Below are 26,294 nucleotides of genomic sequence, written 5' to 3'. Positions count from 1 at the left end.
ATTACTGCCCTTTCCTGTAGGCTGCCCCTCCTCCATCCATCACTTACCTTATCTGTAGGCTGTCTCTGCAGTCTGGGAGTTGCTGGCTGTACTCTGTGCTGTTACCCCATGGATTCAGTCAGGAGAGAGAAGCAGGGATAAGCTGTAGCTTCCTATCCCTGCCTCTCTCCACACACCGGCACTGGTATTGTAGTTTTTTTTCAATCATACCGGCACAAGTAGCACTGCCCCTGGTTGCTGGTGACTGTTCCCTGGGGCGAAAAGCTGTACTGTTCTGCCAAAATCAGGTCCATTGGGAGGCTTACCTTTGATCCACAGAGTGGTGTAAGACAATGTTTATCACATTCATACACATGCCAAATGTCATTGGGGCATTAAGGTCCTGGAAACAAAGTCGATGTCTCAATGTTGGTGTACGCACAGTCTGTGAATGCTCAGCTACGCAGGTCATACTGGGGAAGTTTGGAGCTATATATATATAACACCTCACAAATCCATATATTAAAACCCATATATCACATCTTCTACCTGAGTAGGACCAGTCACACTGAGGTCTAAGAGCTTTTTTTGAAAAAAAAAATAGTTAAACATTACCAGCCCTTCTCTGGGACACATTCCTCGTCACAATTCTACAGCATACCTGCTACCTTTACCCAAAACCTGGCAGTCTTTAGAAATTCAATAAACACTGCAAAATACAAACTGACAAATAACAAAAAACAGGTTTGTAAGAATTGTCAGCGCATATCTTAACTGAATGGTTCATTTGACAATCACATGCACTTTCAGACTGAAAGTACCAAGTGGTTTATTAGCTGAAACTATGTCATTGATTGCATATTCACGGTATATCCTGTTGTAATTATGACTGTAGACTTTGATCAGTAATAAAGTGGTGGGGAGTGGATCCTGGGACTAAAGGTGATTGTAGTCTTTACCAACTATATATTATTATACACATCCAGAGCGGAAAGCACAACCATACTATTTTGCTCTTCCAAAGGGGTTTCCCTTACTCCACTAAACAAAAATATGGACAGAACAAAATATCTAAAGTGTAAACTGGATGTCTCCAGATGAATCACTGTTTGGGATGGTTCGGAACTAAGAGTACTAAGCTGAATGACTGAACTGCATATGAATGGTTTTAGAAACTAAAGGTAAGTTGAAGGCTAATTAGAAGTATTTTTTTTTTTTTTTATAAAATAACTTTTTATTGAAATTTTTTTTTAGATTCATACCAATGTAGAGAAGAGAGAATAAAAGGGTGAATTTTAAAGGCACTTCTTATATAAATCTTGAACAGTACAATCTCAATAGCATCTGTAGCACTCAGTGGGCACTCATGTTAACCCCCACATTTGAAACCAAGGTGAACAAATACAAACGTAAATGTTTTGGTGATGAACAACCAAAAAATTTAAGTTTGGATTTGTTCACCTTGATGTCATACAAATGTAGATTCAGCAGTAAATAGACCATATGAATTTAAAGTTATCAGTTACAATACAATGTATACATAAATTAGTGTACTTGTGATTTGGTACAGAAAGAAAACATCTGACTTGCACGAGTCTGTGTTACAATGATGGCAAAACACATAGGGGAGTGTTATAGGTGTCATTCAGACGCAGCCTGTCAGTATTAGCAATGTTAAGTGGAATTAATGACTTGGTGAACGGTGAAGGTAGAACAGAATACATTGTTAAATAGAGACCCAGTGAGGTCCAATCCCAGGTATGAACTCGTATACAGTGTCAATAGATTGTCCCCACAACAATTCTCTGTATAATGGTTGCATAGCAACCTGGGAATCCAGACGTGGAGGGGAGGCAGTGGTAGAAACAGGTGTAGTTGTAGGTATTATTTTACACTATTTCTTTATGAGGTATCTGTAATCTAGAGAACAATGTCTTGACAATAAAGGGAGAAATGTGAAGAATTCAAAGTGGATTTCAGATTTAAGGCTAAAACAGTTGAACTCGAAGCATAGCTGACATGTAGATTTTTCCTGTTTGAATTCCCAACAATTTTCACTTTAGTAAATAACCCTGAAGGTTCGCAGATCAAAGAACCACAAAGTGCTGTATCTTTTTATTTATCTTAGGACTCGTATACAGCTTAGCAATAGGGCAAACCCTGGAAATGTCGTCACACAGATTCTTTAAATTCCAATGCATATATCAAGAATTACAGTTCTGAGTACACATCAGAGAAAATGCATACATTTGTAAATTAGATCATCTCCTGTATATAATTTGCATATATTTTTATTGAAAAATATAAAAAAAAAAAAAAAAAAAATATTCTGCAAAATGATTTTCAGATAGTCAGCAAAATACAGGCCCACTGTCTTTTGATAGAAGAAGAGTGAGCAGATAATCAATATAGTATTTTCAGTTTTGTTTAAATATTTTTTTTTCATGTAGGTACGATGGTGTTTGTTGGTCTTATTGCTCTGGTTTCCAGCCTTGTTGTTGTTGGATCTACAGAAGTCCAGGGAGCACGGTCCATGTATCCTTTTTCGAAATGTCAGTGGGATAAAGGATACTCAATGATTTGCTCATTCACTGGCATGACAGCCTTGCCCTTGTTTGACCCAGGACAAAATCCTAGGAGCAAGCCTTACTGGTTCAGCTCAGTAGATCTGTGGAGGGCAATGAAGCATATAGATCTGAGTAACAATGTGATACAAACATTCAACGTAAGAACATTCTATAACTTCATTGGCTTGGAAACATTAAATTTAAGCACAAATCATATCTACAGGGTTTCACTTTACATGTACGGAAGGGATCGTAAACAAGATGTAAAAAACGTGATTCTGCCGGCATTGAAAACCCTACTGCTTGATAGAAACAGATTAAACGCTCTTCCAGAAGGTAAGAAGCAGTACTAAAACACCCTAGAATTAGGGGTACTTGTGATATGGATACCTGTGCTTTCTGCTGTAATGGGGAGAGCTAATCCATTTGTTAATGCTGCCATGATAAATGATCAGGAAAATAAATGGCTGTAACAAGCTACTTTATCAGTACAGGAAATACCTGCGGGAATGTAGTCCTTTATTATTCAGGGAAAAAATTTCCCTAAGAGACCATCATGTATGGAATATATTGGACTACTTGACTACTAAATATTTTTACTATTTAAGCTTCTTCGTAATGTTAGAAGTTTATCTTATAAGAGTCGGTTATTGTTGATTCCAGTTTCAGTTCTGCTTACTGCTTGACAGGTGGATGTCAAGCAGATTAAACTGATTTAAATACGGAGCTAAAGCATTGCACAGCTCACATCTGGTTATTAACCCTGTTCCCTGGTTACCTAAGCGTTCCCTGGTTACTTAGTACCCTGGGAAATCCTGCAAAGTTTTGTTAAAGAGAGGACCACTGTTCTTTAGCATGTTACCAATATGTTCAATTGTATTATTTCCAGGTTGACAAAGGGTCTTGGAGACACCTATTTTTAGAGTACATTTTTAGAGTACAAACTCTATTCTATTGTATTCTATTGAACACATATACTCTGAAACATCTGTGTCTCATAATTGGCAATGCTAATAAGCAGAGTAAAAGGAGGCAGGACAATCAGGGCCACCACGAGACATTTTGGGGCCCCTAACTTAGCTCAGGGTCTGGGCCCCCTGGGGCCCACCTCCAAATACCGCCCACTGGGTCCGCCTCCAAATACCGCCCACAGGAACACACACACTGATACAAAAGGACACAGATACATACCAACAGACACACATACTGAAACAGACATACACGCATACAGGCATACATACTGACACACACATACTGAGACATACACACAGGCATACGTAGTGACAGACACAAATGCTAACATACATACAGACACACATGCATGAGGACATAAAGACACATACATACATACAGACACCAACATACATACATGCACACAGACATACATAAATACATACACACACACATACATTCATACATACATACATACTGACAGACATACAGACACACATACATTCATAATGGCATACAGACATACACAGACATACATTCATAATGGCTTACAGACATACATACATACATACAGTCTGACATGCATGCATATATACAGACATACATGCATACAGACATCCATAAACACATACACATGTTCATAATGGTATGCAGACATACATTCATACTGACATACAGGCATACATATAAACATATATAATGACATACAGACATACATATATACATAGACATACATACAGACAGACATACATGCATGCAAACATACATACATACAGACATACATACACAGACATACATGCATGCAGTCAGACAGACAGAAATACATAGACATACACACAGACATACATACAGACATACACACACATACATATATACAGACATACACACAGACATGCATGCATCAAGACAGACATACATAGATATACATACATACATACATACATAGACATACATGCATACAGACATGCATACAGACATATACATACAGACATACATACATACAGACAGACATGCATAGACATACATACATACATGCATACAGACAGACAGACATACATAGACAGACAGACAGACATACATACATATACATGCATACAGGCACACACACACATACATACATACATACACACATGCATACAGACAGACAGACACAGACATACATACATACACAGACAGACATACAGACATACATACACATACATGCATACAGACAGACATACATATACATACACACAGACATACATACAGACATACACACAGACATGTATGCATCCAGACAGACATACATAGACATACATGCATACAGACATACATGCATACAGACAGACATACATACAGACATGCATACATACATACACATACATACAGACAGACATACATACATAGACAGACAGACATACATAGACATACATGCATACAGACATATATACATACAGACAGACATACATACAGACATACATACAGACATAAAAAATATAAGATAGGGCTGCGCCAAGTGGAGAAAGATAGACCAGTAAAAATTTCACTAGGATACCAGTGGATAGTCAGGAATAATTGATAGGGTATGGTTTCTTGGTAGAGGTAGGTGCGTCTGGTGTTGACCGTTCAGTTTATGAAAACAAAAGAGAGGTAGAGGCAACCAATGGTGCAGTATGTCTAAAATTCAAGGCGCAGTAGACAATATAAGTAGAGAACTCACATTTGGGAGAGCTATGGCCAGCTCTGGTGTGAATTGCGTACAGCGGTATAATCCCCGCTTATGGGATATGTAGGGAAGGGGTCTCCGTCAACACAGTCTGGTAGTCCAAAACTCAGAAAAGAGATAGAAAGCAACAATAGTGCTCTCAATTGTGATGGGGTTCAATGTGCAATAGGTAGAGAAAGGTAGAGAACTCACATTTGAGAGAGATGTGGCCAGCTCTGGTGTGGATAGCGTACAGAGGTATAATCCCCGCTTATGGGATATGCAGCGGAAGTGCGTCCGTCAACACCGTCTGGTAGTCCAAAGCTCCAAGAGAGAAAGGCAAAAAGCAACAATAGTGCTCTCAATTGTGATGGAGTAAGAGAGTAAAATAGAAGATAAAATAATACTCACAAAGATAGAGCAGAGGTACTGCTCAATGGATAAGCGTTGGTGGTATGATCCCCACCTGGGATTTCTTGGAGTACTGGAACAGTAAAATTGCCAGTGGAAGTAAAAGTAACCAAGAATGTTAAAATGCCAGGAATAAGTAAAAAAGTTTAAAGTGCATAGAGAGTGCAATAAAAAGAGGATTGGTACGGTAAAGTAGCCAAAAAACTTTTATTGTTCTAAAATACACAGTAAAATACAAGAGTAGATTTGTACTGGACTATCTTTCTCCACTTGGCGCAGCCCTATCTTATATTTTTTTTCTATCTGTGTTTTATCCACTGAAGGACTTGAGGGGTTCTCCTTCATTTGGGTTTCTGCCTACCTCTACTAATTGTGTGTTAATTAGCGCTGAATTCTTTCCTTTTTGTGTTTATCTATATACATACAGACATGCATGCAGACAGACATACATAGACATACAGACAGACATACAGACATACATACAGACAGACACACAGACAGACAGACATAACAGACAGACATACAGACACACACACACACAGCTCATTTTCCAGCCAACCTCCTGTCTCTTACCTTTGCAGGAGGGTGGCTGGGGATGATGGGAGTCGGCGCGGCTCCCTCTTCACTGGCGCGCGTGCTCCTCCCGCGCAGAGTGAGCTGGGAAGAAGTGACCACTTCCTCCCAGCAGCACTTGCGGCTGCTTTTTTTTTTTTTTAAAGGGGCCGGTCGCGCTATACCAATGCCATATCGCTGACCAGGCTCTGAAGGAGGGGGCCCATCGGGTGGCCCTAAGTGTGTCCGTTATGGTTGTCACCCCCTGATGGCGGCCCTGAGGACAATGATGCAACTCATATCTCTTGTGCAGCCAAAAGGGGCAAACCCGCTCATTAAACTAATTAAGTTTCGGAGTTCTCTGCATGGCCTTAGTGCATTGAGCGTAGGGTGAGTGTGTCTAATGATGCACACAGTACACTGGGGACTGTTCTGTGATGTCACTAAAAGTGGGACATCAGAGAGCAAATTTGGGACAGTGGGACACAACTCTGATAAAGGCATTGCCCCGCCACAAAAGGTATATAGCTCAGTCACTGACAGCACGGAAAGATCTGAACAATATAAAACCTGCATTAGAGGTATCACAACCTGTTTATAGTGTATCTGTCTGTGTGCAGTCAGGTTATGATTTAAAAGCCACTTCCTCAGTCCTGTTGGAAGTAGAGACTGCGAGCATACCTCTGATAAGGAAGTCTTTGCGGCATAAGGGGATTATTACAGAAGATCAAAGAAATTTTAAGTGTTATGCTTAGAAAAAGGTAACAGGAAGGCTAAAGTACATGTCTGAGTCACTGCACATTTTTAAATTATAGTATGTCATGATGAATGTCTGGCACTCTAAAAATATAACAAATATCAGATAGCAAGAGGCTGGTCAGTAGAGCTTACTAATATGCATTGAACACATGCTAGGGGTCATGGTATCATAGGTAGTGGTTAAACAAGTGATGACAGTGGCAGTGTCCCTTCTGAGAAAGTAGGTATGTATAACACCAGGTACGCACGTTCAGTAAATCAGTCCTGGGCTACCCTATGCCCTCCGGGCAAACAGCGCAGTTCAGCATGGTGGTGATCTACCATTGGGGCACCAGCCTAAGTAGAGTGAAGGTTTCTGCTCCTGAGATCTGTGGTGTTGGCAAGTGCTGCGTGCAGGGACATCGCCCACAATCCTGCTGTTTGATGGGGCCTTGACTTCCAGCCTGTCTTGGTAGTCTAGATTGCGGCGCCTTCCGCTTCTTCCACCTAGCAATTTTCCGGATGGGTATCCTCTTGTGGATACCCCCATTTTGGGCAGAATGTGTGGGTCGGCGAGTGGATGGAGGCAAGGTATGTGTCAGTGAACCTGCCACTGTAGTGCCAAGGCGACTGGTTAGTTTGGACCAGAAGTCAGCAAACAGAGCATCCAGTTTATTCAGTAAGGAGGGTAGTTGGTCACAGGACAATGGGCCTGAACGTGGCGTACGCCATTGTGCAAGCGACAGGATTGCTATTACTGATGATAGGCAACTGGGACACCGCCACTTCAGCACTTATTGAGAGTTCTGGGATAGCCCTCACCGGCAGGGAGGGTTAAAGATTAAAGTGGAGAACACAGAAGAAAAATTAAGTGGTATGAGGAGGGATTGGCCGCCTCCATCTCGCCAACTTTAAGTAAGCCTCTTGTAGGCCGCAGGTCTGCCCCTGTTAAAAGCCACTGTTCTCGGTTAAAGGCAATAACAGATCAGCCACCATGAACTCCTCCTGTCACCGGGTTGCTTCAGTTGTCGATTTTTAGGGTGTAAGTCGTCTGTTTGTGCTATTTTAGAGAGTTCTGTGAGGAGCTCTTGAGGTGTGCAACTGGTCAGCACGGCAGTTAGGCTCCGTCCCAGAGTACCCCTATTTTATGGCAAAAATACTGATATTACCATCTGATTTACATAAATTAATTGCTTGTACTTAGATATAGGTGTTTTATGTATTTGTTTATTTTTTTGAGTAGCATGTTACCAATTCTTTACAATTTTTCTTCCCCCAAGGACTTGGAAATCTGAAATCTCTGCAAACCCTGCAAGTATCATTCAACAGCATTACTCGCATCAACCAGGATGATTTTGCAAACTGCACTGAGTTAAAGACAATAGATTTGAGAGGAAATAGGATCTTTGAGATACATCCAGATGCATTCCGAGACACCATAAAACTCAAGGTTGCTTTCTTAATTCATTATACACTTTGTTATTAATTAGCAATGAAAACTCACTAGGAGTGGATGAATCATATATATTTTGTAAAGTTTCTAACACTTCTTTCTTTACCTGTGGAGGAAACAGCTTCAAACAAACAAACTGAAAGGCTGTAGTCCTAACACAAGTGGAGCAATGTATCTTCTGGCATTCTAATACGAGCTAATATTTCCTGAAACATCGGACTTTTAAAGTTTACCACAACTACAACTCTCTTAATTCAGGCTGGATTACCAGACTGTGGGAGAACAAATGTACAATGAAAATGTTCATGCTAACTATGACTGTTCAATCAGTTAAAGGGTTCTTGTTGGTATGCCCCAAACTTGAGAAAAGAAACAATAAAGACTAATCTCACCCTTTTATCTTGTGCTGAGCGCCTCCTTCAATATGACAGCCAGTAGAAGGGAGTGTTTATCCCTTTTCTGCAAAAGGTAATGTTTCACCTTGAAGAGTTACAACTGTAGGATCACTGCACTGATACCATTTTATTGAGATTAGGTGTCCTGGGTGACTTTAGTAGTCCATTATAATAATTGACTTGCTAAGATGCTGTCCATCATTTTCTCCAAACTTTGATTGATTCAGTTTAGTGAAGATTAAAATATTATTTTGTGTATCTTTGCAGGTTCTGAGCCTAAGAAGCAATGCACTCATTTCATTTTCACCAATGGTTTTCATGTATTCCCATATGCTGCCTGTAGATGTTGATATATCTGATAATCCATGGACATGTGACTGTAGATTGTGGGATTTAAGAAATGTTCTCAGCTTCCTGTCTGCTTATATGAACAAGGAGTGGAATGTTACTTGCAGGGCTCCTATTTATGCTGTTGGACAACCCCTGCTTAGTATCAAAGCTCTCCATTCCGCCTGCGCGATGTCTTTGGATTCTACCAATGCAACAAAAATAAATGTTACAGCAGGAAAACAGATTGTTCTAACTTGTGACATAAGCAACGCATCTGGTACGTTAAATGGCTATAAAATAATAAAAATCATAAAGAAAAAGCATTTATAACCTAAATCACAGCACATGTTAAAATTATTCTTTATTACTGCTTCATAACTAGGTCCTTTACAAACTTGTTATTTGAAAGCTAAATTATTGCAGAGATAAAAAAAATAATTCTCCAGCTTAACCTTCCTCCAACCAGAGGTATATTAAAGGAACACTGTAGTCACCAAAAGAACTTTAGCTTAAAAGGACACCATTATCACCAAAACAACTTTGGCTTAATGAAGCAGTTTTGGTGTGTAGATCATGCCCCTGCAGTCTCAATGCTCAGTTCTTTGCCATTTAGGAGGTTTGTTTGTTTTTTTATTTATTTTTTATTCTCTATTTTTGTCGTGCACATAAATATTACAAGCAGGCATGAGGTGCCCCGAAAGCAGTCCTCAGGCTTTTTCCTCGCGTAACATGCGGGACAAAAGATTAACAGGCACAATTTTTTATATTTTATGCAACTCAGGTTAAGCTTGTAAGATTAAGTATATACTGTACTAAAGCTTAGTCAATGTTTATGCTAGTCTATAGATGTTACAGGTTATGCGTGCATATTATGATAACTGCATAGACATGTTGGTACAGTTTAATTATAGTAAATGTTCAGGCTTAATTTCAGTTAGTCACTTTAATACTGTTATTAGACGATTAGTACTATCATCAGTCGCTTTGATTCTATAGCGGTGTAGCTAAACATACTTCTTGTCTGACTAGGCATGGAATATGTAACTACATGTTATGCTAAGCTTAACCAAAATATTTAATAGCTGGAGGGCAAAGGCAAGAAAACAGAGGGAGCATCAGCACTTAAGATTGCCCTACAGCTTTTCCACCCCCAGTTGGACTCCATGCCAGCAAGGTGACGTTCCGTGGATGCACATTTAGAGACCTTCTTTGGTCGTGAAAGAGTTTTAGTTTTTAAAGGGGGACACAAGTTCTGGAGACTGTTATATGAATTCTAGTCCCGTTAAGTGGCAATATAGCATGGCGGTGTTGCCTTTTATAGTTAACCTGTGGTCTTGGCGGGTGCCTGTCTTAGGCGGCGGACCAGTCGGCTGTTGTTGCCCCCATGTGGTGATCTGGGCGGTGTGGCAGGTAAGGTCAGTGCACTATGACAGTGTCCCACTCCGTGTTTTATAGCTTTGGGCTCAATCAGTTTAATGCAGCTCCGTCACAGCTTGACTTGTGGGGTCACGGCTTGTATTTGCTGGTTCCCTTGCGGCCCGCATCGGCAATCCGCCCGTGTGGAGTCAGGAGAGGTGGGTGCGCCATTTGGCCTCTGATCGTGGGTGGCTTGTCGTGCCGTCTTCGCCATTTTAAAAGCGGCCTCTTTTCACTGTGTCCGCTCTGCTGGTGCTTGAGTGCCGTTGTTGCTGCACTCTGATGGGCTGCGGGGTGGGGACCGGGATCACCCCCGCCGGTCCAGAGGGGGGGGGGACAGGGCCAGATCCTCCTAGCCTCGTGCTTCTGCCTTGCCGCTGGCGGGCAGGATAGCCGGGCAGCGGCCGTCCACCCCACTCACCGCCCGAGCGGTCCCCATGTGGATGACGGGGATCGTCCCTCCGAGGGACTAAAACTTCCCAGCAAGCCTCTCCTCGGGACCAGGGTGGCTTCATGCACTGGGACACAGCTACCAGTCTTCGGGTGAGCAGGTAGGTAATTTTTAAATTGCCAAATCTGGAGAGTATCTCAGGAGCTACTCAATTGTGCGTCTGTTCGGCATGGCGGTCCGGCCCCGCCCCCTGCCATTTAGGAGTTAAATCATTTTGTTTATACAGCTCTAGTCACACCTCCATGCATGGGACTTACAAAGCCTTCCTAAACACTTCCTGTAAAGAGTCATCTAATGTTTACACGTCCTTTTGCAAATGCAGTTTAATTTAGAATTTCTTATCTCTTGCTCTGTTAATAGTTTGCTAGACCCTGCAGGAGCTTCCTGTATGTAATTCAAGTTCAATTTACAGAGCAGGAGATAAAAACTTTTCACGTAAGTGAAGTGGAACCATTTCGCTTACATGCAGGTTGTGTCAGTTACAGCCAGGGGAGGTATGGCTAGGGCTGCATAAATAGAAACAAAAGTGATTTAACTCCTTAATGGCAGATAATTGAGCAGTGGAACTTCAGAGACATGATCTATACACAAGAACTGCCTCATTAACCTAAAGTTGTTTTGGTGACTATAGTGTCCTTTTAAGGTTGTGCAGGGCCCTATGCAGATTGGGCCCCCGTCCTAGTGCCCTGGGCTCTGTTTCTGTGAGTGATGTGTGGAGACTTTTGTATGTGTGTGAGAATATGTTTAGGGGCAGAATATTGTGTGTGTAGCAGGGTGAGAGTTGGTTGGGGATCTGCGTGTGCCTGTGAGTAGCTAAATGTTGTGTGTGTGGAGTGTCTGAGTGTGTGTTTGCTCCTCTCCCCCCGATACTACTTCCTTTTTCTGGTGAGACTTCCCTGGCGGTCTGGTGGGGAAGCAGTGTGGTCTCCCCTAATATTGGGAACAGACTTTAAGAGATTCCTTGTATTCCTGTTACAGTTAATTACTCAGATTGCTGGCTTCAGTGCTTTGAGACACTGAGAAGAGCCGAAGCACCTCAAAAAAACTTTTAAAGTAGTCAGCACCTGATATTAATCTAGTGCTCTAACGGGTAAGGGGAAACAGGGCAAAGTGGGGAGATACGTTTTATTACAATGCTAGCTAATTTGGGCCACCACACAGCAAGAGTTGTAGTCTTTCTGAGCCTGGGCCCAAGGCAGTCTCCAAAGCCATCCTATGGGTAATCCAGCTCCGCATCCAAGTTTAGAAATTTTTTCTACATTTTCAATCTGGTTTCAGTACGATACAAATAACTTTTCAAAAAAATAAACCACTGTGCCATTCAGAGTTATACTTTCAGGAGTGCCCTGCTGCCCCTGTAAAGAGTCATATAGTTTTATATCAGTTTGCCTTCTTACCTGGGGTCTGGTGGGCACAGCTCACTGTCTGCTTCCACTACCTTTGTTGGAGAGCCAGAAGTTCCCTAGTAAGAACTTCTGTTATGTCTCCTGAGCTAACTGGTTCATTATTGTCTGGGAGCGTCAGCTGATTGCTTTAAGCCAATGAGCTGAGCCTTGCAAGACTTATATTAGAAGAGCTAACAAAGATAGTGGGCTGTAGTGGTTATGGTACTTAGAGTATTCATTTAAACTATTCTCTTTCTTTATAATGGTTCACTAATTAATTCTGATGATGAACAGGGCAAATTATTATATAAGCAAATTAAATATTCTGTATTAATTGTGGGAAAACAGACGAATGCAACTCAAATGTTTACTTTTTTGTTCTTCTAGGTAATCAAAACACATTTTGGTGGACTCCCCGAGGATTAGTTTTTGCAAAACATAAAGATTCCAATAATTTCATTGACAAGATGAAAAACTTGGTTCTCACAATATCCAGTAGCAATGATGAAGGATTATACCTCTGTGTTTCTTACCTTATGCAGAAAAGAAAAGTGTACAAAGTATATGTTCATAAAGAAGATTCAACTACACTTCGAAGGAGCCCCAGAGATGTCCGAGCAGAAGTTACCCAAGGCAAGACACAACAAGAGTTCACCCTAGCAGTCTGCCTTTCCGTCATCATTTCATTCATTTGTGCATTTTGCCTTGGCGTGTTTGTTAGGCCATTTCTTGAGAAGCTTTGGAAAAAACGCTGCAAATTTAAAAAAAGCAAAAAACAAAACTCAGAAGCCACCTATGAGAATGAAGGATTTACAGAGGAACCCTCAGTAGATGGGGCTTTTAGAAATGTATCAATGAATAATAAATGCATATTGAGAGACAAGTCTGAAGCAGACTCCTCTTCTGGAAGTTGTATCATTATCCACGAAGGACAAAAAGGGGGTACTTTAATAGAAAATACCAAGATGACTAATCATTGTGAATATTCCAACCCTAGTGAGCATAATTCAGTTGTGAAAAAAGATGTAGAAAGTGAAACTGAATGTCATATACAAACTCCTTCCCCTAGCATTGTTGATGCAAAGTTCCAGAGACGCGGGACGTATAAAATAATGGAAAACAAAGGTGAAAGTTCAGATAAGGCTATTCCAGCCAATAATAACTTCCCTGAAGTCAAGCATGTTGTATCCTGCGAAATTGATGAAAATCTACATGGGAATGACATTCCTCAAATAAGTCAGAAACATCATCAGTCAGAGACAATTTTAAAATATCCTGACACAACTGGTGTAAATAATGGAGAAGGTGTAACTTCTGAAATATTGAGAAGCCCTAAGCATAGACAGCTCTTCCTAGCTGGAAATCAACATTTTCCACTGAATCCAGAGGTCAGAGGAGATGAACAAGACCACACAGCTTCCAATCTGTCCAATGGTATGGATAACCTGTTACATTCCAGAAATTCAGATTCTGAGCAAAACAGACATTTACATTCTTCGGATATGCACAACCAGCATGCTAACAGCAGTTCTTCGGATGATGGATCCATCTTCAGTTTCAGCCTTTCCAATTCTTTGTCAGATACCTCTGAGTTTATTGACATAAATAGTGAGGATGAAGTGCGTGACACTCAGCCACATATCAATGATTTGGGAGAAGAACTGAATGTAAAGTCATCACAGTCCCCTTGTGAATATACCAGTATGAGTGCTAGTGATCTCAGCACGTCTAGAGTTTCAAAGAAAAATACAGCTTCTCCAGCTCAAATTGAGAATACTGATTTTGTTGTGAACGAAGGCCCAACTAATGAGGGTATTGCCCCCATATCCCAATCAAGTCAGGGCAATGAAAACAACTTCTTCAAATGGGACTCGCAGGACAGTGCATCTAATAAATTTCATGAAAACAACAAAAAACGTCCTTTGGAGACAGCTGAGCCTAGGGCAACAAACTCTCAAATGTATATCACAAGATCAGGAGGAATCAGTAATGACAAAACAACCGTTAATCACAGTCCATTTTTAATTTTACAGAAGCAGTCAGAGACAACAAACATGGATCAATGCACAAGTGGTACATCACTCAGTATCTCTGATAAAAGTGAGAATGCCAATGACATCATTGATGTTGCTAGGACACAGCAATGTATGCAAACCCAACATTCTGACATTACAGCTGCTGCTAATGATCCATATAAAAGAGAAGCTGTGCTACATTGGTTGAAAACTTCTACAAGTGACTATGTTGCAGCCCAAGCAACAAATCTTGGAGATCTGACATCTGAGGATGAGGGTTCTTTGGAATTTAACTCACAAGAGAACAAGAGAAGGGCTTCCCTAGATCGAATTTCACAAGTGAGCAAGGAGGACAACTTAATGGGTCTTGCCCCAGAGGAAATGAAGGATTTTAATTCCTATGAAAGGAAACCAACACAAAAATCTTCTGACATGGATGATCACCTAAGTGGGCTTGACAAATTCTATAAAAAACATGAATATAGTGAACATGATTTTAATGAAATTAATGCAAACACACCTGTTATAGGTTTGGACACAAACGTTAACGGAGGGACCACATCTCTTCCTCTTAGCATGAACATGTGGCCTTCTTCTAAAGTGTCAAGAAGTCCTGGGGGTTACTTTATAAAAAGGAAAAAAGTTTTTGATGCTTTTTCTGCATCCATGAAGAATGGACAGAATATAAATTAACAGGTATCCAATAAAAATAAATACATTTAAAAAAACAGAAACGTAAGGGTTAAATATTAGCACAAACAAATATGTGTGAATGTACCTAGAAACAGATGCAGAAATGTGATGCATTTATAGTACATGTATGATATTTTATATAACAGTGTAATACATGGTCAAGAAAACAAAAAAATATGAGAAATAAAGCAAGTCTAAACTAGCGGAAACTGCAAAACTTCCAGTCACTAGGACATTTGCCAAACCATGAGCTTGATTTAATGTTTTTAGATAAGAATTTCAAATGATTTAATATTTAGAAAAATATTTTTATATTTTTGCTGTATTGATATAATATATCAATACAGCAAAATATATTCCATATATATATGGAAGGCAGGGCCTGAAGTTGTGGGAGGGACTTGGTTCCCCCTCTTAAGGAGCACCAGCCCTGCACTCACTACCATCTCAGGTCTGGAGATTTGCATACCCTAACTTCCGGTCCGTGCAAATCGCCATTTTCTATTCTGAAAACTCGTGGAAACATTTACCTGGTCCTGCAGCTCCTGGTCAGCTCGCACACTGGTTCCTGACTCCGCGGAGACTCAGCAGGTCTTCTTTACCTCGCCAACCACCCTCCGACTGGTGCCAATTTGAATCCAAACCGTAAGTCAAGGCTGCCCATCGTGCCGCTTCGAGTCATCCTGGGCTGGCCCTATCATAATTACATGCTTCTCCCTTCGTGTTTTTTGTTCGTATGATTCTTTTTTTTTGGAAATCTTTTTATTATGATATTTTCATGTTGAGAAAGGCACTCAATTGGTAAACAGTAAGAAACTCGCAGGTTTCTGTTCTCTGTAGGCAATGTTAAGATAGTGAAGCAAGTAGAATTCAACATACATTTCAATAGAGAGACCCGCGGGTCTCCGGGTATGATAAGAATAGCTATCCAGCATAACATTTACAGCGTGAGTATTATATATTGCGAGACGGTAGCTTTATACAGAATAACATGTATGTATCATATTAAAAGTTTCGATCAACAGGATTATATGCAGTAAACAAACATTGGTTGCATACGGGGTAAACCGCTCCCAACACAGAAACATGAGAGTCACCTAGCACTGTATTACACGAACAGTAGGGTACGGTGTCAAGGAAGGTATAGGAAAGATGGGTTCAGACTCCCAGTGAGTTCTGATTTGTGGGTCAGTTAAGTTCTCACAAAGTAAACCTAACACGTCGCGTTGGCGGGTGTAGTCACGTATCGTGGTTAGCGTCACTGTAAGGTAAGAATCCGGTCGTATAGGGATACATTATTGAGGTATGAGTGGCCCTCATATAAGGTCGGCACGGATTGGTTCCCACGGTTTGGCTGCGTATTGCCGCGGGAGGGTGTCCTACAGTCCTTGTCAATAGTGTGCTAATCTATGGTTGTTGCTCCTCTTGGCAGAGCCCGCAGTGCGCGGATATCCCAGGATGTGAATTACATAAGTTTGTTGAGTACAACGCAATTGTCAGGCATGAGCTGTGGAACCATGTCATTACAGTGTGTTTCAGCGTTAGCGTGAAGTTGTTCGTATGATTCATGGCATATGAACGCTTAGGTTATTCATTCGGTCAGAATCACTCAGTTCGGCGGGCTTTCGGGAGCAGACGCACAAACGTTTTGTTCAAGCACACGAACTAACCTCATTCGTATGGTTTCGTTAAATTGATAGTGTTCGGTTGTATGCACACATAGCCCTTCTAATGGGCCGTTCGTATATTTTACCGAACACTCTATTTCGGGATTTGTAAAACTGCCGATTAGTTAATTTTAATTTGCATTTATGTTGGTTATATCGACCTCTGGTGGTCAGACTAGTTATTACTTATTGTATTATGTGAAGCCAAGTAAGGCTAAGTATTGTATTGGTATGGGTAGTTCAGATAGGAACAGGAATTTTTCTGCTCGGCTCATGATCTGATTTCCATGCTGTTACATATGTTTCTGTTCCACGATACGTTCTGAATTTCTGCCAAAACTGCCTTTACTCCAGACATTCTCTTTTCGCTGAAATACAGGTTCCACTTTACTGTCTCTAGTACATAGATATCTAAACACGTACGTTATATACATATACCATTTTGAAGTGTTTAAATGTTCTACATTGTGTATGGAGCATAGATTATGTGTTTGGGTGATTTAAAGCCTATAAGTGATTATAGACCTCTTATGTTTCAGTCTCAACGGCATCCACAGGGGGCTGCTACTCTACCACCTTTTTCATCTGGTATAGGTCAGTAATTTACGATTAATTGTCCACTTAGGGTCTTACAAGGCCTGGGTACTTTTGTGTAATTTCTGCATTACTAGGTTTAGGCCATCCTTGCAGCTTTTTGATTCTTTGGTTCCAGTCTCCTACATTTGGATAATGTACCGGTAGGTATCTTGTTAGCAGTGGGGAATTAAGAGTACATATCGATATAACCCTGCAAAAACTCACAATTACTCTCGTAGGTTACTACAGATCGCCTGTATCACCTTATCCGGCTACTTACTTTGCTCATCAGGTACGTCCTTTTTTCGCAATTTTCTCCCAACCTCCCTACCCCGTCTGGTTCATAGTCTAGTTATACACTGGCATTGGAGCATATGAGCCTCTAGGTATGTTTTCTGGCCTTCTACGCCTTACGTTAGTGGTCCTGCGAGGCCATCTCCCATCCTCAATTCGGAGGTACGACATTCCCTCGGGCCAATTCATAGTTAGCTGCCTCGCTTGGTTGCATAGAGAGGGCCTCACCTCTCACTCCCATTCTGTCTTTTGCTGTTACTTGTCACGAGAGGCCAACACCCCAACCTTAATGTCAATGGCCACGTACCCCACTCGGGCCAATTCATAGGTAGTGCTTCTCACAGCCGCTTGGCAACTAGCAATGCCTCACCTGTAATGTTACTACCTAATAGTTTCGCCGCTTAGCATTAGTTACGGCAGCCAGTTGGGTATTACCCCAGGTAACCTTCTATTTTGTTTTATAGCATGTCACAACTACCAGAAGGCGGGGAAGAACTGTCTATCCCTAGTACACGGGCTAGATCAGTCACTCCATCCCGGGGTGGCGACAATGCGAGCCCTTCATCCCTCAGGTCCTGGACCATTCCTAGGATCACCGCCAAATTGAGGAAAAGGAACATCCCTTATATAGACTTATGAATACTCAAACTGATAACACCGGGGCAGATGAAGGGTCTAGTAGCGGTCAGTCTTCTGATCTGCAGGCTGTATTGTCTTCGGTCCTGACCTCCTTGGGTCGTATTACTGATAAGCTTGACAAAATGGACGCAGATAGCCAACAGCATTTGCTCATGGCTCTGGGTAATCCTGACGCTATGGTTTTCCCCGGTCCTCTTCCTCGTAATATTCCAACTGGTCCTAGAGAACCACATATTATTAACTGGGCACACATGGTGCCTGCTAACCTTAAGAAGGACATCTTGGAAGGGAAGGATGTCAATTTGATATCACTGCTCATTGCCTCCCAAGATGTCCTTGAAAATAAGACATTTGCATATGGGGACGTATTGGAGGTACTAAAAGTCAGGGACCCCAGGCTGAATCGTAAGCTATCCATCCCTGAATTCGTATTGGCTTTCGGGATCTTCAGGGACGTATTATACTCAGTGTATCCCTATAGGAGGGAAGAATTGGATCTCTACCTCCACAAGCTGGTGGATTTGGGGCACAAGTACGGTGGTACGTCTTTTTACGACTACCACCGTGCTTTCTCCGCAAAGGCGTCGGCAGCTCTATCCCAGTTTAATTATCAAGCTGACTGGAATGTGCTGGATACGGAGCTTTTTTATCAACAATTTGCGGGCCTAAAGACGCCAGCTTGTGCCATTTGTGCCTCCAACTCTCACACAGCGAATCTGTGCCCTAATACCCCGGAGGTAAATACCTTCTGCCCTCCTTCCAATATGACGCCCACAGGGAGACCAGGCAAGGTCCTTAAGGATAAACTGGGCCGCGATATAGTGTTTCTGGGAAAGTCACAAGTATGTAATAACTTTAATACGGGCACTTGCGGTTACAGTGCCTGCAGGAAATTTCATGTCTGCTCCCAATGTTTCCGGGCTCACTCTAAAGTAATGTATCCAAATAAATTATACCCCAAGCAGTACCTTTCGTCTCTTAATGTCTCACTGCTGAAAGATTTATTGTGTGGTCACCCATCTCAACATCTAGTGGAATTTTTGGTGACTTTCACTTTAGGATTTCACACGGGTATTATCCATATGCCTACAGGGGTCTTAGAATGTAAAAACTTAGACAGCCCTGGCAGATCCTGACGCTATTGACTACTCCAGAAAGAAATTGACCAAGGGTTTGTAATTGGCCCTTTCGACTCTCCACCTTTCGCGGTATGGAGAACTAACCCCATAGGTCTGGTCACGGGTAAATCCTCCAATTAGCAAAGGTTGATTCTTGACCTCTCTGCTCCCCATGCATTACCTACCCCAAGTCTTAACTCACTCATTCCGTCAGAAGAATTTTCTCTACAATACGCAACCATAGATAATGCCATCACTGCCATCCTCTCAGCGGGGGTGGGTGCATGGCTTAGCAAAATGGACATAGTGAATGCATTTAAGCTACTTCCTATTCATCCGTCCCTGTGGCCAGAGGCGGCTGTCTAATTAGGCAATTTAGGCGGCACATTGCACATTGGTGGTAGCAGCAGTGGTGTATCCTGGTTTTGTGCTGCCCTAGGCAGGACAAAACTCAGGCGCCCCCCCGCGCGCGCGCCCCCCCACCCAACCCTTCCCCCCCCCGTCCCGCCTTCTAAATACACACACACACACAAATTCACTGACAGATACGCATACACTAGCTAACAGACACACACACACACACTCACTAGCAGACACACACTCACTGTCAGACACATACACTCTCTGATATATAATATAATATATATATATATATATAATATAATATATATATATAATATAATATAATATATATATATAATATAATATATATATATATATATATATAATATAATATATATATATATATAATATAATATAATATATATAATATATATATATATAATTTAATTTAATATATATATATATATAATATAATATATATAATAAATATATAAAATATATATAATAATATATATATATAAAATATATATAATAATATATATATATATATATATATAAAATATATATAATAATATATATATAAAATATATATAATAATATATATATAAAATATATATAATAATATATATATAATATATATATATATAATATATATATATAATATAATAATATATAATATAATATATATATATATAATATAATATAATATATATAATATAATATAATATATATATATAATATATAAATAATATATATAAATAATATATATAATAAATATATAAAATATATATAATAATATATATATAAAATATATATAATAATATATATATATATAAAATATATATAATAATATATATATATAATAATATATATAATATATATATATATATATATAATATATTATATAATAATATATAATATAATATATATATATAATACAATATATATATATATATATAGAATATAATATATATATATAGAATATATATATATATATATATATATATATATATATATATATAATATAATATATAAATAATATATATAAATAAATAATAATATATATAATATAATATATATATATAATAATAATATATATATATAATATATATATATATATATATATATATATATATATATATATATAATAATATAATATAATATATCATTAATTTAACCTACCCCCTCAGCCTCCTTACCTTTGGGAATGCTGGGGGGGTTTCTTTACCTCCCTGGGGTCTAGTGGGGCTGCCGGTCGGGCTGCTGGGCTGGTTGCTGGGCGGGCGGCTGGCGAGGGAGCTCTTCCTCTGAGCTCTCTGCTCAGCTCCCTCGCGCGCCGCAGAGTGAGGCTGGGAGCCGGAATATGACGTCATCTTCCGGCTCCCAGCCTCACTCTGCGGCGCGCGAGGGAGCTGAGCAGAGAGCTCAGAGGAAGAGCTCCCTCGCCAGCCGCCCGCCCAGCAACCAGCCCAGCAGCCCGACCGGCAGCCCAGTTAGCCGCAAGGCTAACAAGGCATTTGCCCTGGGCATTTGGGGGCGGCGTTTTTTGCCGCCCCCTGGAAAATGCCGCCCAAGGCAAATGCCTTGTTTGCCTCGCGGCTAATACGCCCCTGGGTAGCAGCACTATTCTTTCCACTACAATCTATTTTAAGCGCCTGAATACACAATATTTTTGTCAATTTAGGCAGCCGCCTAAATCGCCTGAGGGCAGACTGACATGTCGGGTTCTCTGTCTATGACCGAGGACCCGACACAGGAGGGGGCCCGGCGGCTTGCACTTTGTGCCGCCGGGTGCGAGGCCCCTCCTGTCAGTCCTCCCGGGGAGAGAGCCAGCCTCAGTCTGCAGCTCCGCCGGGTGTGAGCTGCAGACTGATGTCTCGCTATCTCCAGCCAATCAGAGCGTTGCCGCGGGTTACCACGGCAACGCTCTGAATGGAGATTGCGAGACATTCCCCATGTGGTCTGCAGCTCTGCATCCGGCAGAGCTGCAGACCATGAAGCCCACTGGACCACCAGGGACAGAATGACCCCACCGGACCACAAGGGAGCCATCCAGAACACTGGACCACCAGGGACAGATTGACCCCACCGGACCACCAGGGAAAAAGGTAAACCCCCCCTCACCCTGCCACCCCACCTGTCACCCCCCTAACCCTGACACCCCACCTGTCACCCCTTGTCAACACCCTCTCACCCCCCCTCACCCTGCCACCCCACCTGTCACCCCCCTAACCCTGACACCCTACCTGTCACCCCCTAACCCTGACACCCCACCTGTCACCCCCCTAACCCTGCCACCTCACCCTGCACCCCACCTGTCACCGCCCTAACCCTGACACCCCACCTGTCACCCCCCTAACCCTGCCACCTCACCCTGCACCCCACCTGTCACCCCATGTCAACACCCTGTCACACCCTCACCCTGCCACCCCACCTGTCACCCGCCTAACCCTGACACCCCACCTGTCACCCCCTGTCAACACCCTGTCACCCCCCTCACCTTGTCACCCCCCTCACCCAGCCACTTCACCCTGTCACCCCCTCCTCACCCTATCTCACCCTGCCACCGCATCTGTCACCCCCTCACCCTGCCACCCCACCTGTCACCATCATCTCACCCTGCCACCCCACCTGTCACCCCCTCACCCTGCCACTTCACCCTGTCACCCCCCTCACCCTGCCACTTCAATATTTCACCCCATCTCACCCTGTCACCCCTCTCTCACACTACCACCCCACCTGTCACCCTGCCACTTCACCCTGTCACCTCCCCTCACCCTGCCACTTCACCCTGTCACCCCCAGCTCACCCTGTCACCCCTCTCTCACACTACCACCCCACCTGTCACCCCCTGTCACCCCACCTGTCACCCCACCTGTCACCCCCATCTCACTCTTCTACCCCATCTGTCACCCCTCTCTCACACCATCACCCTGCCATCCCACCTGTCACCCCCCTCTCACCCTGTCACCCTGCCACCCCCCTCTCACGCTGCCACCCCACCTGTCACCCCCTCTCACCCTATCTCACCCTGCCACCCCATCTGTCACCCCCTCACCCTGCCACCCCACCTGTCACCACCATCTCACCCTGCCACCCCACTTGTCACCACCATCTCACCCTGCCATCCCACCTGTCACCCCATCTCACCCTGCCACCCCACCTGTCACCCCCTCTCACCCTGCCACCCCACCTGTCACCCCCTCTCACCCTATCTCACGCTGCCACCCCATCTGTCACCCCCCCTCACCCTGCCACCCCACCTGTCACCACCATCTCACCCTGCCACCCCACCTGTCACCCCCTCACCCTGCCACCCCACCTGTCACCCCCTGTCACCCTGCCACCCCACCTGTCACCCCATCTCACCCTGCCACTCCACCTGCCACCCCATCTCACCCTTCCACCCCACCTGTCACCCCCTCTCACCCCATCACCCTGTCATCCCACCTGTCACCCCCTCTCACCCTGTCACCCTGCCACCCCCCTCTCACGCTGCCACCCCACCTGTCACCCTATCTCACCCTGCCACCCCATCTGTCACCCCCCTCACCCTGCCACCCCACCTGTCACCACCATTTCACCCTGCCACCCCACCTGTCACCACCATCTCACCCTGCCACCCCACCTGTCACCCTATCTCACCCTGCCACCCCACCTGTCACCCCCTCTCACCCTATCTCACGCTGCCACCCCATCTGTCACCCCCCTCACCCTGCCACCCCACCTGTCACCACCAACTCACCCTGCCACCCCACTTGTCACCACCATCTCACCCTGCAACCCACCTGTCACCCCCTCACCCTGCCACCCCACCTGTCACCCCTCACCCCGCCACTTCACCCTGTCACCCTCTCACCCTATCTCACCCTGCCACCCCATCTGTCACCCACCTCACCCTGTCACCCCACCTGTCACCACATCTCACCCTGCCACCCCATCTGTCACCACCATCTCACCCTGCTACCCCACCTGTCACCCTCTCACCCTATCTCACCCTGCCACCCCATCTGTCACCACCATCTCACCCTGATACCCCACCTGTCACCCACTCACCCTGCCAACCCACCTGTCAACCCTCACCCCGCCTCTTCACTCTGTCACCACCTCACCCTGCCACTTCACCCTGTCACCCCATCTCACCCTGTCACCCCTCTCTCACACTGCCACCCCACCTGTCACCCCCTGTCACTCCACCTGTCACCCCATCTCACCCTTCCACCCCACCTGTCACCCCCTCTCACCTTATCAACCTGCCACCCCACCTGTCACCCCCTCTCACGCTGCAACCCAACCTGTCACCCCCTGTCACCCTGCCACCCCACCTGTCACCCCCTTTCACCCTGCCACCCCACCTGTCACCCCCCATCACCCTGTCAGCCCCTCTCACCATGTCACCCCCTCTTACCCCTCTCTCATCCTGCCACCCCACCTGCCACCCCCTCACCCTGTCACCCACATTTCACGTTGCCACTCCATCTGTCACCCCCCTCTCACCCTGCCACCCTATCACCCGCCTATCACCCGCCTCTCACCCTGCCACTCCACCTGTCACACCCTGTCCCCTCTCTCACCCTGTCACCCCCTTCACCCTGTCACCCCACCTCTCATATCCTGTCATCCCCCTTCTACCCCACCTCTCACCCTGCCACCTTGCCCTGTCATTCCCCTCTCACTCTGTCACCTCACCCTGTCACCCCCCTCTCACCCTGCCACCCCACCTGTCACACCCTGTCACCTCTCCTCTCACCCCACATCTGACCCTGTCACTCACCCTGCCACCCCACCTGTCACCTTGCCACCCCACCTGTTACCCCCTCTCACTCCACCTCTCACCCTGTTACCCCCTCTCACCCTGCCACCTCACCTGTCACCCCCTCACCCCCTCACTCTGTCACCCCACCTCTTACTCTGTCACCCACCCTGTGACCCCCCACACTATGTCACCCCTTTACTCTGTCACCTTACACTGTCACTCCCCACACAACGTCACCCCACCTCACACTGTCACCCCCTAATTCTGTCACCTCCTCTCACCCTGTCACGCCTTAACACTATGTCACCGCCCTAACACTATGTCACCCCACTACACTATGTCACCCTCCCTCTCACACATTAGGTCTCCCCCTCTTACTCTGTCACCCCCCTCTCACCCTGTCGCCCCCTCTTACTCTGTCATCCCCCCTCTCACGCTGTCACCCTCCCTCTCACGCTGTCACCCCCTCTCACTCTGTCACCCCCCTCTGTCTATTCCCTTTTACTCTGTCACACCCCTTACACAAATGTAACCCTCTCACACTAATGTCACTCCCTCACACTAATATCACCCCCCTCTTACTCTGTCACACCCCTTACACTAATGTAACCCTCTCACACTAATGTCACCCCCTTCTTACTCTGCCACCTCCCTACACTATGTCACCCCTTCACACTATGTCATTTTCCCCACACACTGTCACCCCCCCTCCATACACACTATCTCTCCCTCTAAACACATAGGCATCACTCTCCGCACTCTGGCACCCTCCTGCTCTTTTACACTCACCCTGCCACAGTTACCCCTTTACTCACCCTGTCACCCCCTGAAGGCAATCATTCTACACACTGTCATAAAACATAGCTTCGCCATGAACTTAATGCCAAAGGCCACAGGCAGTACACAAACATACACATGCTCAGAGAAACATACATACAGATACAAAAATACTCACTGCCAGACACACACTCTCAGGCAAACACAGGTAGACAATGCAACAATGTATACAAAGACTAGCTCTCTATATCCAGTGCTGCAAGCTCTCCCTTCAATATATCTACAGCTTCTTATACACACACAAGTCAACTGCTATTTTATTTCCAATAATGGTGTTAGTGGGGGCCTCATGTATGAGTTTCGCCTAAGGCCTCGCCAAGTCTAGAGCCGCCACTGCCTGTGGCATTTACATGGTGTTAAATGGCAAGGGGCATACTATTTTTTCACACATCTCACATTCGGTTCTAAGAGCAGCCCAAGAATTTTTGATATGTTTGCCAAGACGTTGTGTTGGATACTGCTTAACACCTGTAGATGGCGCACCATTATTCATTACCTGGATGATTTTCTTTCCATAGAAAGTAACCTGTTACCTCCCAGTAGCCTCCTTACTACTACACGACTGTTCACACAACTAGGAATACCTATTTCACCGACAAAGACTGAATGTCCCGATACGGTCATCAACTTCTTGGGGATGGTGCTGGACTCTGTACATATGCAGACTAGCCTGCCCAGGGAGAAGGTCGAACGCACCCTGTCTGTCATTGACCTTTACCTAGCAGGGCAGTTATGTAATAGGAAGGAGTTGCAATCCCTGTTGGGTTCACTTAATTTTGCAATGAAAATTATACCCAAGGGCAGGCTTTCATATCCCAGCTGCTTAGCTTATTTCCCCTTTTACAGTCCGATTCCTCCCGCATAACGTTAGACGTACATGCCACCGATGACTTACGTATGTGGAGGGAATTCTTGCTGCACTGGAATGGAAAGAGCATTTTCGTTCCAGTATTGACGGACAAGTCCGTATCTATCTGGACAGATGCCGCGGCCACTTCCGGATTTGCCGCTATTTTTGGCAATGAATGGATGTGGGGCAACTGGC

The 26,294-nt window shown here is 43.8% G+C and overlaps 1 protein-coding gene across 1 annotated transcript; it reads left to right on the top strand.

The window, feature by feature from the left end:
• The first annotated feature begins 607 nt into the window (after window positions 1–607).
• LRRC66 (leucine rich repeat containing 66) lies at window positions 608–15,195 on the top strand. The gene is made up of 5 exons (XM_063459969.1): window positions 608–1,160; window positions 2,430–2,882; window positions 8,163–8,332; window positions 8,998–9,337; window positions 12,700–15,195. The coding sequence occupies exons 1-5, from the start codon at window positions 1,142–1,144 to the stop codon at window positions 15,018–15,020; spliced, it is 3,303 nt and encodes a 1,100-aa protein (XP_063316039.1). The 5' UTR covers window positions 608–1,141; the 3' UTR covers window positions 15,021–15,195.
• The last annotated feature ends 11,099 nt before the right edge of the window (window positions 15,196–26,294 follow it).

The sequence above is a fragment of the Pelobates fuscus genome, chromosome 6, assembly GCF_036172605.1.
Source record: "Pelobates fuscus isolate aPelFus1 chromosome 6, aPelFus1.pri, whole genome shotgun sequence".
Classification (NCBI taxonomy): domain Eukaryota; kingdom Metazoa; phylum Chordata; class Amphibia; order Anura; family Pelobatidae; genus Pelobates; species Pelobates fuscus.
The sequence above is the reverse complement of the archived record's forward strand: the minus strand, read 5'-3'. Positions and strand labels throughout refer to the sequence as shown.

Bases quoted from the DNA above. Each gene is read 5' to 3' on its own strand.
- LRRC66 (XM_063459969.1), top strand. The intron at 8,333-8,997 runs GTTGCTTTCTTA...GTATCTTTGCAG, and splicing joins GAGACACCATAAAACTCAAG to GTTCTGAGCCTAAGAAGCAA. The intron at 9,338-12,699 runs GTACGTTAAATG...TTGTTCTTCTAG, and splicing joins TGACATAAGCAACGCATCTG to GTAATCAAAACACATTTTGG.